The 11,625-nt window shown below is 37.6% G+C and overlaps 1 protein-coding gene across 1 annotated transcript in view; it reads left to right on the plus strand.

Annotated features, from left to right (window-relative positions):
* Positions 1-11,293, plus strand: part of PRMT8 (protein arginine methyltransferase 8) — a 58,512-nt gene extending 47,219 nt beyond the window's left edge. Inside the window, exons 8-11 of the mRNA XM_058825195.1 lie at positions 335-450; positions 4,906-5,056; positions 7,321-7,442; positions 9,226-11,293. Of these exons, the coding sequence (XP_058681178.1) occupies positions 335-450; positions 4,906-5,056; positions 7,321-7,442; positions 9,226-9,309 (473 nt within the window). The 3' untranslated portion in view covers positions 9,310-11,293. The remainder of the gene's footprint in view (positions 1-334; positions 451-4,905; positions 5,057-7,320; positions 7,443-9,225) is intronic.
* The last annotated feature ends 332 nt before the right edge of the window (positions 11,294-11,625 follow it).

Here is an 11,625-nt window from a genome sequence, read left to right on the forward strand (position 1 = left end):
AGCCTGGCATCAGATGATTTTGGTCAACAATCACAAGCATCTAAAGCCACAAAAATCATTGATAAATCTCATATAAAACAGTTTTGGAGACACCAAAAAATAAGGGCCACAAGTTCAAAGATATACATTGAGGGCTTATTTTGCCAGAACTGCATTACCTGTAAAATAGCAATGATGACATAGATGCCCCAGCTGGGGCAGGGAGCAAAGAGCTGAAGGAGACATCTGAAAATTAGGGGATGGTAGAAATTCTTTCAAAAGAAAAATGCTTTGAGAAGCAAAAAATATTTTCTATTACTGCTGCTAACCTTGACAAATCCATTTGCCCTGACAGGGTGGGAGAATGTGTACGGCTTTGACATGACCTGTATTAGGGATGTTGCCATGAAGGAGCCCTTGGTGGACATAGTAGATCCAAAGCAAGTGGTGACCAACGCCTGCTTAATAAAGGTTTGGTAATTCTGAATAGACCTCACTGTGACTGTTTACACCTAACTGCAGGGCTCTTTTGGGACCTGCTGCTTATGTTTTGCTTGCTTTGAAGCAGCTGCAGAAGGCATCATTGCAGAATGCTGGCACATTAGGAAGGAAAATTGTGCAGTTTTAGATTAGCCAGGTCTTGCATGTTTCACATGCTCAGTATTGTCACATGACCTGAGCATGAACACTGATACCTTGATTTCTTATGGAATTCCCAAAGGCAAGATGCTCCTTGTGTCTTACAAATTTTACTTGTGCAAATACTGGATGAAGAGAGACATGGTATATTTAGATATGAATTTTAATTGCCCTGCCTTTTAGTAAATAGAGGTTGGAAATTGCTGATTGAGCACTGCTGAGGAGAAGGGGTAAATGATTCTGTTTGCAGTAAGAAAGTGTTAAGCATCAGTTCTGAATTGATGATGAAATAATTAAGTGCAGAACATGTGATCAGAATTGGAACTCAATTTATTTCTCTAACTTCCTAATTCTTAGCCTTATATAGAATTCTCTCTCAGCCCCAACATCTGCACCCAGAGTTTTAACTGGTACCCTGCTCTACATGTGAGACAGAAAGGTCACTAAACGCTGTTCACAAGATCATGTTAACAATGAAGGAACTGCCTGCAGGAACACTTGAAAGCTCTAAAATTCCCTTCAGGTGAAGGAATCCTCATGTGGGACAACTGTCCTGAACAAGGCTGTCTGCATCAATAGCACTGGTAGTACCAGTACCATGAATCCAAGAGCTCGTTTATCCCAAAAATCAGTTCTATCTTTTCCCTTTCACTTTTTGCCAGTGAAAAACACAGCATTAACTATTCCCATATGCAAAGGGAAAGCTGTGCCTCCAGTCTGCAAAACCTTTACTGAAAGCAAAGGAACAGAAGCAGAAACTCTGCATGAGTAGGAATGCATGCACAGTCCATCTGCACTGAGGGGAACACAAGATGGCTGTACCTGAAAACAGCCTCAGCCAGGGCGATTTAAAATTGCAGCACACACAAATGAAACAGCTATTTAGACTCTATGAAATATGTCCAGAGAGAAAGAGATCAAGGAGCAAAATGGGTTGGCTGCTCTGGAATAAAAAGCTGCACGCCCTTAATTGAAGTGCAAATCCAACGCTTTATTTAGAAGGTCTTTGAAAGTAATTTTGTTTACGATGACAGACAACAATTTTCCAAGTGTTTCTATTCTGGTTTTATATTTAGTTTTGACATCTTTTGTCCATAAACTGAATGGTGCTGTACCGTGTAGAGGCACCATGAGAGCAAAGCAGGTAATAAGTACACAAGCACAAACCACCCTCCGTTCCAGAATCAGTTGCTAATCTCACAAACTGATCACTAAGCAAAGAGAAAATTGCCAATGAAAAGCATGAAGGAGGGAGATTTGTGTTCAAGATAGCAATATGAAAGCAGGAAAAACAGATTCTGTAGTTATATATTTTTTAATTTAATTTATTTTTGCACATGATTTATTTATATAAAATGTGTTTCTTTTCTCCTGAAAATATTTGTGAATTCAGAGAATAATATTAGCCTAAGAAAACATTTGAGAATAAACAAAGCCATAATGTTTAATTATTCAAATGTTTTATTACAGCACTTTTGGATAGCACAGCTTGTTCATATTAGATTCACAGAGGGATTTTTAGGGTTGTATTCAACCAAAAGCCAGCTAATTTAGGGTGCCTACCAGATGAGTCTGGGTTCTCTCTACGTTAGTCATTGGATGGACCAGTCACTAGATACATTCCTCAGAGACCAGTCAGAGCCTTGTGCTTCTGCAGTTATTTCAATTATTCAATCTTAATTTAGATGCTCTGAACGGTTCTACAAAATCAGCAAAATAAGACATCAACTGTGCATCCTGTGTAGCTATGGCACGTACCAGACATGCTGGAGACTTGAGTAAAATTTCCTCTTTTTTACTCCTCAGAAACTGGATGTAACTCAAGTCCTGAATGCTTTAAGGAATTTTAGGCACTGGACCACAGGCGCGCTAGGGGTGATGCATGCAGGGAATGCAGCATCCTCTCTTCTGTGAGAGCCATTCTCTTGTGCATGATCTCTTAAATACATCTGAGGGACGCAGGAATTGTCCTGCCAAATATGAATCCTGTGTTTAACATCCTCGGCAAATCAGCCAGGGAGAGTAGTGAGAACAAAGCATCTTCAAACCACCCAAATCAGTAAGTGAACTCAGGAATAAGTGTACAGGTGTCCTGCTGGGGCCTACTGCTTTCAGTAACACTGCCCAAAAATATGGAAAAGTTTGTTTCATACTTAGTAAAACAGTTGTGGTTTCTTCTCTGATCCAAAAAAACAAACAAACAAACAAACAAATGAAAGAACACCATCAAACCTGGACATCCACTGAGATTTGCGCATTTAGCTTATTTCCATGCTCACAAAGTCCTAGCTGAATAACCTGACTGTCTGGGAAGGAGAACAGGAAAGAGGTGCCATGGCACTCTAGAAGCAACCTTAACTCCAGTTTCTGTCATTGTCTCCTGTGCAGTTAGCTGTAACGAGTGTTGCCATTTTATATAAGAATATATGGTTGCCAGAGTACAATTCAAGATCACCAAAACCAGACTTGGCCATTCTCAGAATTATATTAATTAATAAAAAATGTCTCTTACCTTGCGTTGTATAAAAGCTATGTTTCTGTCCTAAAATAAAAGGACTGAAAAAATGACCAACAGTTTATTTAGGATATCTGTTTAATATTTTTGAGAAATTTCTACTGACTTCTCTAATGAAAATATTTCCTAGTGCTTTTGATTCCACTTTACCCTGCACAGCAAACACAGCTCAGAGAGAGTGAGCTAGCTCCCTTTTAAGTGTCTCATCACTAGACTTAAGTCCCAATTTCCCCACAGTGAGATCACTAAAAAGACACTAAAACTTACAGAAGTCTGCAGCTATCACCCACCAGTCCAGTTTAGCTTGGCAAAGCAAATTTTGCAGGCTGCTGTGGAACTCTGCCAAGAGACCTCAGAAGTTCTCATTCCTACCATGCTTTTTTCTTACCCTCTTTTGAGGGAAAAAAGCCAAAAACATTTTAAGGTTGTCACAGCTTTAAATGACCAGTTATATGCATAGGTCACACAGGATAAACACTAATGCCTCAGGGTGTCGTTGCAATGCAGTGGAGTAATTTTTCTTATGGTTAAGTTGTTCTTGAACAATAATGTTAACCAGACAGGCCAAAGCTATGGCTTGCTTAAATCATCTCCCCATAAGTCTTCCTCTTCCAAGTCTCAGAAACACATATGTGGTCCATGCAAAGACCTCAGTAACTGAAATATGGCTGCATCTTTCTATGTCTCTTTTTGCAGTCCTGCCTTAGATTACAGAGGGCAATTTCTGCACGAGCCCTAAAAGAGGCTAAAAGAGCCCTCTAATGGGCAGTCTGGACTCTGCTCTCCATTCTTGCAGTGCAAGTCTTAAGAAATGCTGGTGAGGTCAGACACACAATTCCTGACTTCAGCTGGTAGAGAAAATTTGGATTTCTGCCTACAAAATTCTGTTTCCCTGTATGCATGAGCAATAAGGGCACCAGAGCAACGAGACTGAACAATGAAGTAACCAGAAAGCGCACACATTTCCCACAGCATTAGAAAAATACTTCAGACTTATCATCCTCCCTATCACCACTACAACTTTTGGAAACAACATAGATAAAAGCAGTACCTAGCTAGAAAAATCAGATCCATCTGAAAAACACAGTTTAAGCCTTGAACAGTGGGATTTAAATATTGATGGAAATAAGCAATCCTGAAGACTACATTGTCCCGTCCAACTACTGCCATCAAGCCATAGTATGATTGACATAATTTGTTTGTCTTGTTCAAGAGCAAGATCCCTGTGCTCACTGTTTGAAATCAGTTACCTGAAACAGAACTAGAAAACATCACCATCAAAAAGAACGCCCCTCTTGTGCCTCAGATGTTTTGACTGCTTGACATGTCAAATTGCTTTCCTTTCCAGAGATGCAAAAACAAATAAGGTTATTTTTATTAAAAACTCAACTCTGGCATCTTTCCTCATGCTGACAGTCCCTGATGATAAAAGATCTTGGACTGGACCTATATATCCATTTCAACATCTACCTGTATTTATCAGAGCACCTTTTTAGCCTGATTTTTCCCAGCTCCTACAGGCCCTCCCTGCCATTCCCAAGAACACACGCTCTTCAGTGAGAGTCCTCTCTCTCAGCTTAGTGAGATAACTGCCTCATTTGCTCGTTATTCGGTATATTAGAATACCCCTCTGATTGCTTACAGTTTTAAAAAGCTGCCAGTCATCTTTGTGTCTGATCATTAAATGAGATACTAAAGTACCTCATTTTAACACTTAACCTGAGAGTCACAGGCATCTGCGTGTAAATGTCATTTCTTTCACCTCCAAACAGGAAGTAGATATTTATACAGTGAAGACTGAGGAATTGGAATTTACTTCTGCATTCTGCCTCCAAATTCAACGCAATGATTACATTCATGCCTTGGTCACCTATTTTAATATCGAATTTACAAAGTGCCACAAGAAGATGGGATTTTCTACAGGTAATCTGTATTTCTTTTAATTTCATTTCTATTGCTATCAGTCTATCAGTGCTGCTGGTTAGATGGTACAGGAAGGTTTAATGTACCACCACATTTGAATTTCAGTGATAAAAACTATTGTAATTTTGGGGGTGGTGAGCGGGATGGGGAAAGGACAACAGCTCTTAGGAATTCTGTGGAAACAGAGGCAGAATTTCACAATGGCTATCAAGCTTAGAGCTCAGCAGGAATTATGACCTGTGAATTTATGTCCCTTGCCAGTTATATCTAAATCCTGTGTCAAGTTTCTCAGATTAGACAGAGAATTATCAACTCAGAGAGAAATAGCAGCTCTGCATCCGAGTTTTCCGCAAATCCAAAACCTAACAAAGCTTGCCCCAGAGCCTAGACCAAAACTACCATTTTCTCCAAGCTATAAAAACACACATACTGATTATGTGAGTTGTCTCTAACAACCTAGATGTGAAACTCTAACTTGCCTTGGTGAGCAGATATTTAAAGGAATAAGTCCATTCCCTTAAGGCGTTGTTTACCAGACTGAATAAACCAGAGAGTCTTGCAATAAATGCAAAAACCTCATCCTGTAGACAGCCTTTGTCTAGACAGGAGGGTGAAGTGTTTCTCTGCCTCTGTTCAGTTTATCATGATATGGTAGGTGCAGAAGAATTACTCCATGAAAAGGTTGTTTGGCCATCTGCTGCTGAAGGTCACTACTGTGTAGAAGACCGGTAAAGATTCTCAGATGGTGTCTACTGGCAAAGCTGCACTGAATTCAGTAAAATTCACCAGCTTGTAGGACATGTCAAAACATGCTTCATTGATATGTATCTTTATAAATTATGAATAAGCATTTAATTTGGGGTGGACTTGGAGACCTGGGCCTGCATTACACACACCCCCTGTTGTTAGGGCACAAGTTTCCAGTTATGTCAGGCTTTTCTAGGGAACATGGCCCTACACACCAACTACGTGGGTGTGTACAAGGCAGCAGTTATGACTTAGAATATAAATTCAATTTCGTTTCAGTCTGACGTGTTTTCAGTTAGAAATTTTACACAGCCATGTCCAAATGGTAAACAGTCTGGATCAGAACTCCTACAAGAAGATATCTCATTTAACAATTGGGATTAACAGTCATTAAAACTGTCTGGACAAATAGACAGAATTTATCTGGTAAAATCCTTTTCCTTTCGACAATACCAATTTTCCAGCACAGTTTCTGAAAAAAGTTGGTTTATATAGATCTTCTGATTCTAGAATTTTAGAAAAGAGTTAAAAATTCCTGTTGTACTAGTTTTTAAAAAAAGCATCAGTATTTTCCCAGTCAGAAACAATTTTCAAAGCCAAGTAATTTTTTTGAAACATTGATGCTGAAAGGAAATAAAATCATTATTTTATTAAAGTGTTAATAATGATACCATACAGTGACCTTATGTGACTAAGGGATACAAATAGAAGAAAAATAAATTCATCAGAGGCTTTTTTTTGCCAAATTAGGAAGTCTTTGAGCTCCTACAGCTATTCTTAGGTTCCTAGATGCTCTTCACTGCAAGAATGGTAGGAACAAAAAGTGACCAGTACAAGATCATTAGGCACTGCTCAAAGATCGAAACTTAAATCAGAAATAGAACCAAAGAAGTAAATTAAAAACCTGAAATAGCAAAGGGTCCTCAAAGTGATTCTGCTAAGCAAGACTAGAAATTAATTTAGACCAGTTTCCATCTCTAGCAAATTGCCCAAAATGCCTTTTAATAGTCCCAAAAGAGATCAAGGTGCAAATGCCCTTTCATCCACTCTGTCCTGGAAACTAAAAAATTTGCTGGTTTGGGATCACTAGTCAAATGTTTCATCTGCAACACTGCGATTAATAATTTTTGATGGACCTTTCCTTCATGCTTTTTTATCATTGCTTTTTGAACTAATTTTGATTTCTGAAATTCAAAGCACTTAGTGGTAAAGATTTTCCCAATTTGAACATGTGTGGGTTGAAAGAAAAGCATAAAAATGTGCCTATCCTGCCCTGTAACCCTTTTTGTGGAATCTTTCTTGCTGGGTGTGATTCACATCTGACACATTCCAGTAAAAATTGGAAGACAACTCCCAGACAGCCAACAGAATTGTGTTCCAAAGCATATTTCCTAATATAGTACATAAAGTACTCTATGAAAAGAAAGGATTTTTCCCAATTGTTTCCAAGTCATAATTTGATTTGCAAGGCATTTAAGAAATTTCAATAAGCGATACCCATATATATGTATTTTTAGCACCCGATGCTCCTTATACTCACTGGAAGCAAACTGTCTTCTACTTGGAGGACTATTTAACTGTGAGACGAGGAGAAGAAATCTATGGGACTATATCCATGAAACCAAATGCAAAAAATGTGGTAAGTCAGCATCCCTGATCCTAATTCCACCTCTACTGACCACAAGCTATGATCAGCAATAAAGAAAATGCATAGGGGTAAAACAATGAGTGTGCTAAAGGCATTCATGTTTATTAGGAAGAGCTCCAGTCAGAGCCTCACCAAAGCTGATGACAGCAGTGGTAAAGCAGTGCTAATGTTACAGAAGTCAGCCTGCAAGCAGGCTAGCATGGGAAGAGAGAAAGGATTCAGATACATCACTGAGTCAGCTGTCCTCTGCAATCAGCTTTACTCACATTTTGTGACGCAAGCAGGCAAGGGGTTTTTCACAGTGTCACTGAAATCAGTGGAAAGATCCCTTCTGCCAACACAGGGTGATCAAGAGTAAGCACTTCAGTTCCACATCTATGAGCACCGAGTGATTTGCCACTCAGTGCCCAAGGACAGTCCAACAGGAAATTAAGTAACACATTTCAGAGGAATGCTTGTATGAACTCACTGATTGAATGTACTTGAACTCAGTAACTGAGTGAAAATGTTGTTTAAAAATTGTGCCTTTCCATAGAAAATAGAGATGCTTTATTTAAGACTAAAGCTAAAGTATGATGGATATGACACTACCATGACTGCTGAAAACTTCCTCAGTTTCTCTGCTATGGGTTGAGTCCCTCTAGTGCTTCTTTTAACTGGTAAGGAGACTGTGAGACACGGTCTGCTAGACAACCTATGGCTGGGTAGAACAAAACATGAGAATTATGGCTTCTGGGAGAAACACTAGACCATTGTCTGCCAAAAATATTCAGCAGTATCTCTTCACTCTCTATTACAGTAAACAGCAGTTAAAATAACCTGTAATCCATCTGTGCAGTTGTAACTGTTGAAAAATTGCATTTGTTAACTGCAACAAATTTTAACATTTCATTGTCTTCCCTTTTTTTATTCCTTTCCATTTTTATACCAAACACAGACTAGATATGGTACTGTTGATACAGAGGGAGAAATAAACACAAAATAAACTTGGCATTAAAACAAACACATTCACCCCTGAGGCTACTTGCTGAAAGAGGAAAATAATCTGTTTCCTCACCCTTATGTTGTCCTAAGGGGACTGGAATATTTTCTTTTGGTTTGAATGTATCAATTTTCAGTGAGGGGAAAAATGAATAAAATATCTCAAATTTGTTCACACAACAGTAAGCACCTGAATGCAGATTTGGGTGCTAAAATAAATGTGTTCTTGATAGTTGTCATAAGACAGAGAGACCACCTCGGTTCAAAAGGATTTGATACTGCTTTGTTCTTCTGAAACATGAAGTTTTTCAAAAGCTTGCATAGACACAGCTTCTTTCTGTAGGGCTGTGTAGTGCCTCTTCCCTATAAACGTGTCATTATAAGATAAAAAATGACTGTACAATGGGAAGTTTACTAGATCTATTCTGCAACAACCCCCTAGTGGGAAAGCCCTTCGGCCTAAATTAAGAGCATCTCAATGGGAGATAAAAATTTTGATAGGATACATATGCTAACAGCATTTCAAAAGCTTCCTAAACCAGGAAGTAACCAGGACATTAAATCCACTTCAGGAAGAGTATAGAAATAGGACCTAAGCACAGATTGTATGATGAATGCTATTAAACATCTTACAGTCTGCTTTCTCAGTGGTAGCACCATTTAAAACCAGAAGTTAGAAACCACCACAGGAATCTTTTGAATCTGCTGGTCTTTTCAACCCAAGCAATGATAACTGAATTAATACAGTAAACTTATGGTCTTACTTACATGTAGCATTTAAATCTTTTTACAGCGTGACCTGGATTTCACAGTAGACTTGGATTTTAAAGGACAGCTATGTGAAATGTCAGTATCTAATGACTACAAAATGCGTTAGCAAGAAACCTCACAGAGAGATGAAAAGGAGAATTTCATCAAGTCTTGAACTGCTGAGCTTCAAGCTAGGAACAACTGATCACAAGATTATTATATTAAATACTAGAATGTTTACTCTGATGGAGGGTGGTAACCTGATCTTTCTTGCAGATAGTACAGGGGGCTGGGATCCCACTGTGAATGTACAGTATACAGAACTGTAGCTTTTGTTAAACATAGAAAAAAAAATAAGCAACAGTCTTGAGTGTTCTGGTTAACTTTAGGATGGCAGAAGATGCATATACAAATTGTATTACTTACTGTGAATTTCTGGTTCTTCCAAGCTTTGCATGTTAAAGATGATTAGGGCAGTTTTCTCACTATGAAAGACTACTACAGCACATTACTGTGATAGTATTACTGGACTTATATTCAATATAAATGAATATATATATATTGTACATGAGGAAAAAAAAGTCATTTCATAATAGGAATTTGTTTTGTGATTAATTAATTCTCATTATGCAGTTATGGAAAGATACTGATGTTACCTCTGGCGCTACTCTAGGCAGTGATATATTCCATTAACTGTCCGATGTTATAGCTTTGGTAAATATTCCATGCAAAGTGTAGATAAGAGCTGGGCATTTACAGGAAGTTCAACAACTATATTTTTGAATGTCCTCTGAAAATGTGGACCATTAGTTTTGAAATTCACCTTCACAACTGGATGTCTGTCAGAGCTTTAAAAAACATTAGCTTTTTATCCTTGAAAATATTCTGTGGTGAGTTTTTATAGCTGGATTTTGCATGAGACTTTCAGAAATCAGACACCTAGTATTTAAATGTGATGAATGCAAAGTCTCTGAAATGGTGGATAATTCATGCTTCTTGCCCATGCCATATTTCAGTTCTTTGCAAAATTCTTAATACAAAATAATTTTTTAAAAATAGGAATTCGTGTTACCTTTTGGTGATGTTTTAGATAAGTTTTAAATTGCAAATACTATTCTCAAGAGTGCAGTAATTTGCAGGAGCAAGTTAATGTCTTTAAAAAAGAATGTCGATGGCTTCTGATATTACTAAGATGTCTGTAGCTTTCCCATCCCCTTGAGTCCCTTGTTTTTCGTACCAAATCTCCTGCTTATTGTTAAAATATTAAGTGCTTATAATTCCTCATACGTATGTATCAGGTCTTTTTACTATATGAATGTGGGCCATTTAATCATGTGTAATTCATCAACTGCATCACCAGTCCTATCGACACATTTTCCAGTCTGTCTGGCATTAGGCACTAAATCATGTTCTATCTTGTACTGGATAAGATTGACTAGTTTTTTGCCTAAAAATATTTTTAATCACCTGCAAATAAAGCATACTTGAAGATGTATTTTGCCAGTATTTGTCAACTTCTCGCTTTTTAGAAACCTGTTTCTATTGATTTTTCCTCCACAGAAACTGTACAGTGCCTCCATTTTCTTATGGTTTTAAGAATATGATCTGGGGATTTTATCGAATGGTATCTATGTAGAGTGAAATTAAATTGTAATTCAGCAGTAAAAGATACTGTTTGCAATTTAGTTCACCACTGTTGTTTTAAAGCTTCTTTCATACTTTTGGATTGAGGATGAACAACTTACCTTACAAAATCGAGCTTATCTGTGAAATATTGCTGTCATTTTCAGGGAATGAGTTCAGCTACTCTTTCAGTAATGGACTGGGAAAAAAACATCTAAAAGTCCCTTTCTAGTCCCTTTCTGTAATTCTAGGAATTTTAAGTAAGGAAATCTACCATAGTTTCTCTCAGACCCTCCATTTATATAAAAATCCACTCAAACAATGTTTTCATATTCTTCTTTGCCACTAATCACTGAGATATCTATTACTGAAAGAGGAAAGACTTTTACTTTGTTTGCCTAAATTATACTTTGAAAGCATTTCAAACCATCCACTTCTCTAGCCCACAACATAAATATTTAATAACTTTAATATTAAAAGAATAATAAAGAAGGGGGGAAAAGTCTCATACCTTATTTAAAACAAAACAAAACAAAAAAAAGATAAATAAAAATAAAGAAAAAAAGAGAAAAAAAGAATAAAAAAGGAAAAAAAAATATTTCCAAGGGTCTTTACTGAGAATGTTTCATTTTTGCCTGACAGAAAGCACTGGTCAAGAAGCAGCAAAAAAACCCCACTTGATCAGAATAGCTCATTAACCAATTTGAGAAGTATTTAAGAACTGCTGTACATCGATTTCCCTGCCTCATCTTTCAACTGTTGACAGTGAAGTGTTGGTCTCTCTTCAATAGTGGCCACCTTGCCTTCGTACTTGAAGTGC

This window comes from Ammospiza caudacuta, chromosome 2 (genome assembly GCF_027887145.1).
Source record: "Ammospiza caudacuta isolate bAmmCau1 chromosome 2, bAmmCau1.pri, whole genome shotgun sequence".
In the NCBI taxonomy this organism is placed as follows: domain Eukaryota; kingdom Metazoa; phylum Chordata; class Aves; order Passeriformes; family Passerellidae; genus Ammospiza; species Ammospiza caudacuta.